Here is a 3889-nt window from a genome sequence, read left to right as displayed (position 1 = left end):
CTTCCCTCAACTCAACTATGTCACAAGATAAATTGAATTGATTGGTTACGTTATCTATTGAGAAAAAAATATTCGAACAACTTAATTATATAAATTCGATTGATATTTTTGCTTTCAAAATTACAAATAATGTAGTTTTTAATTGATAATTTAAAAAAAAATTATTCTTTGATATGATATAAATATTTATTTATTTTTATATTTTATTATAAAAATAAAATTTAAAGGAAGGCCGACTTTTAAAATTTTGATTCAGGCCAAAAAAAATCTCAGTACTACCCCGAAAGGGAGTCGAGCATGCGGAACGCGGAGTTGCCTCGAACTTACCACCATTCTGGCAAGGGGGAATTAATCTGGCCGCGCATGGGAACCACATTGAACTTGCACTATCAAAGCTCCACTCCAGTCCACTCAAGTTTCAACGTCAATAATATTGCAGAATCCCCTTATTATTTTGGCTTCCCAAAAGATAAAAATCACATGGCCAGCACAGTCAGGACAGTGATTGATAAACTTATTGAAATTTTTAACTTTTATGTCACGTGTTAATATTTCATTATTTCTTTAAATGTTAAATTTTAATTACTAAATATTTAAATTTAGCCAGACTTATATTTTTCTCCCTAATATTTACATGAAAAATCTATTATTCCCTAAACTTTAAATTTGACCTATTAAATGTTTAACTTCTATAATTTACATATATTGACTATCTAATTTAATTTAAAATAATGTATAAGTTACACGTGATGTGAGTTGAAAAGAAAAAAAATAAAAAAGGAACATGATTGAATTGAGACTTAATTTTATCTTCCTATTCGCCTTTAGCCATCATTTTTGCTTTTGTCTTTCTTATCGCATCCACCCAAATGAAAGAACTAAATCTCTATCAGGTATCCCTATCTCAATAGATTTCAATCGGTGATTTGCAAGTCATAACTAAACTAATCCTTCTTTTTCTCTAACCAACAATTTGCAATAGACCCATCATTTCCCTTCCTATTTTGCTCCGACTAATGACCCGTGATTGTCTTACCTTTTTACATCTTTTTTGCTTTGACTAGTGACATCTGAGTTGTGACCGACTCATCCTCTCCCTTCCTCTTTGTTCCGACTAGCAACCCACAACTTATCTATCAGTTCTAGTCTTTTTTGCACCAATCGGCAATCCACAACCTATTTAGTGGTGAGTTTGTAATTCGACAATTGTTAAATGTGATATTTTTATACTTTATTTTGTTGTTTTTAATGATACATCTATTACGTGCTTAATATTGACTAGATAATTAAGTAGTCGATCGATGTAAATTATAAAAATTAAATATTTAATAAGTTAAATTTAAAATTCAAGTAATTATAAAGATTTTTTTATATATAATTTTTAGAAAAAATACGAGTTTAGTCATTTAAATTTAGTAAAGTACCTTGAAATTTACCACACTAACCATTTAAATTCTTCAAACTTTATCCCGAAGTTATTCCGCTTTCTTTCATATTTGCTCAGCAAGGAGAACAACAGTTTTGATTTTTCCATCCAAACCATGGAAGGATACTTTGGTCATTTCCAAGGTCAGGGTTCAGTCAAATTCGGGCAGTTGCGCACTGGAAAAATTGCCGCCGGATTACGACAACGGCCAGTCCAACCTGGCGGCAGGCCAACAAATCATCTTCGTCCACACCGTCAGCGTACACATGCATGACATACATACATCCCATTCGTTTCTCTATATATATTCCAGCCTCTGCCTCCATTTATTCTCTTCAAACCATTCCATTCCAATCTAAGCCGATACTCATTAACACTTGAAAATACTCTCCACAGATGGGCGAGGTCGGTTTCTCCTCCTCTTCGCTCTCATCGCTTTCGATCTTTTACCCTAATTTCTAGCCAATTCTCAAATTTTTATGCAAATTTAATTAACTTTTCCTTCTTTTTTGTCCTGTTCCAGAAGGATGCGGGGAAAGGCGAAGGGCAAAAGAAGAAGGCCGACGCCGGCAAGAAGGACGACGGCCCAGTCACAGTTGAGCTGAAGCTCGATCTGCATTGCGAAGGCTGCGTCAAGAAAATCAAGCGCACCGTCCGGAGTAATCTCCGTGGTTAGTGTATATCATTCGAATATATGTTTTATGCGGCATTATTCTAGTAAAAGCTGAATTAACATACAAAGCTGTTGGAGAATTAGGGATTCTATTAGGAATTACATTTTCTATTGGCGATGACTGACATTTTCTTTGTGTGATTGAATCGAAGGCGTGAAAGAAGTGAAGGCCGACCTTTCGAGCAGCAAAGTGACGGTGATCGGGAAGGTTGATCCGGAGACGGTTAAGGAGATAGTGGAATACAAGCTTCATAAGAAGGTGGAGCTCGTTTCTCCTCAGCCGAAAAAGCCCGCAGCCACCGGCGGCGGCGGCGGCGATAAGAAGCCGGAGGAGAAATCGGATAAAAAATCAGAAGACAAGAAGTCGGACGATAAGCCGCCCAAAGAGGTAGCTGTCTAACCGGCGCCGGCCCCCTGTTTGGTTCACCTCCTCAGTTTACTTTATTATTAAATTAATTAATTTATTATTTTGTTTAGAGCACGGCGGTTTTTAAGATTCCATTACATTGCGAGGGATGCGCTCATAAGATAAGACGCACAATACAAAAATTCAAAGGTTAGATTACCAAACTTCCATTAATTAGTCGAAAATTCAAACAAGCCTTTAACATCACTATGTTAAAATGTTCTTATAATAATCTTGTTCCTTTTGTGGTGATTGGTGTGCAGGGGTGACCTCGGCGACAATAGATGGGCAAAAGGATTTGGTCACGGTGACAGGGACCATGGCCGTGAAGGATCTGGCGACATTCTTGAAAGAAAAACTGAAGCGGGGTGTGGAGATTGTACAGCCGAAGAAAGAGGCCGGCGGAGGCGGAAAAACAGAGAAAGAAGGCGGCGCAGACAAAAAGGACAAGGAAGCTGCCAACGCCGGTGAGAAGAAAGTTGAGGCGAACAAAATGGAGTACTACGGATATTCAGCGAACTCGTATAACGTCATGCCAATAGTCCATAGCCAAGGTTATCCGGTGGATCATGGTTACGGCATGCCCATGTATCATAAAGGATATGTCGGTCCGAGTTACGATCAGGGTTATGGCAGCCATGGCTATGCGGTGGCGGGGTCCTCTCAGCCGCCGCCGCCTCCTCCTCCTCCTCCTATGCCTTACGCCCACGCACCTCAGATGTTCAGTGATGAAAATCCCAATGCTTGTTCGGTAATGTAAAATTGGATTTGAGGTTGTACATAAAGTATCAAACTAAGGCTCCTCCTCTAGGGTACAAGAGAAGAGTGATATTTCATAATAGAAATATTATTTAGTTTTGTCGATTAAATTTGTTGAGTCACTTGTTTAATTATATATCTACAATTCAGTTTTGCGTTATTTTATGGGCCATAATAAATAAATAGATCATTGGAATGATATGTTAAGAGTTTGTTGTGCTAATACTAATAGTGCCAATTGTAAGAAAAAAAAATATTTTGTATCATCAACACCACACCATGCCACTAATAAACTTTGGTACCTCAAATGTAAAGTTTCCCAGCACATATGGATTGTAAAAAAAGTCAAATTCATTTGGGGTACAAAGATTTACCATAATTTATTAATTTATTTATTGTGGCTCTAGCTATGATCTGTGTAGAGTTGATTTTTTAATAAAGTCACCTAATTTTGTCACTGCATAAAACTGAAACATCTTGATTTCGTTTTATATGGATGCATTTGAAAGCGGGTTTAATTAATTCGCATGCTAATCATATATTATAATAATAATTGACGGTCAAGTAGATGAAGTGCGTGATACAATCAACCATTACCATTAGAAAGAGTCAAATCGAGTTTCAA

General features: G+C 37.0%; 1 protein-coding gene across 1 annotated transcript; it reads left to right on the top strand.

The window, feature by feature from the left end:
- Positions 1 to 1673: 1673 nt before the first annotated feature.
- Positions 1674 to 3463, top strand: LOC127789574 (heavy metal-associated isoprenylated plant protein 3-like). The gene is made up of 5 exons (XM_052318501.1): positions 1674 to 1831; positions 1950 to 2097; positions 2252 to 2487; positions 2577 to 2655; positions 2769 to 3463. The coding sequence occupies exons 1-5, from the start codon at positions 1823 to 1825 to the stop codon at positions 3263 to 3265; spliced, it is 969 nt and encodes a 322-aa protein (XP_052174461.1). The 5' UTR covers positions 1674 to 1822; the 3' UTR covers positions 3266 to 3463.
- The last annotated feature ends 426 nt before the right edge of the window (positions 3464 to 3889 follow it).

This window comes from Diospyros lotus, chromosome 14, assembly GCF_014633365.1.
Source record: "Diospyros lotus cultivar Yz01 chromosome 14, ASM1463336v1, whole genome shotgun sequence".
NCBI classification, from domain to species: Eukaryota; Viridiplantae; Streptophyta; class Magnoliopsida; order Ericales; family Ebenaceae; genus Diospyros; species Diospyros lotus.
This window is presented reverse-complemented; position numbering and strand designations above follow the sequence as displayed.

Coding starts and splice junctions, on each gene's coding strand:
- LOC127789574 (XM_052318501.1), top strand. Junction 2,098..2,251: donor CGTCCGGAGTAATCTCCGTG/GTTAGTGTATAT, acceptor ATTGAATCGAAG/GCGTGAAAGAAGTGAAGGCC. Junction 2,488..2,576: donor ACGATAAGCCGCCCAAAGAG/GTAGCTGTCTAA, acceptor TATTTTGTTTAG/AGCACGGCGGTTTTTAAGAT.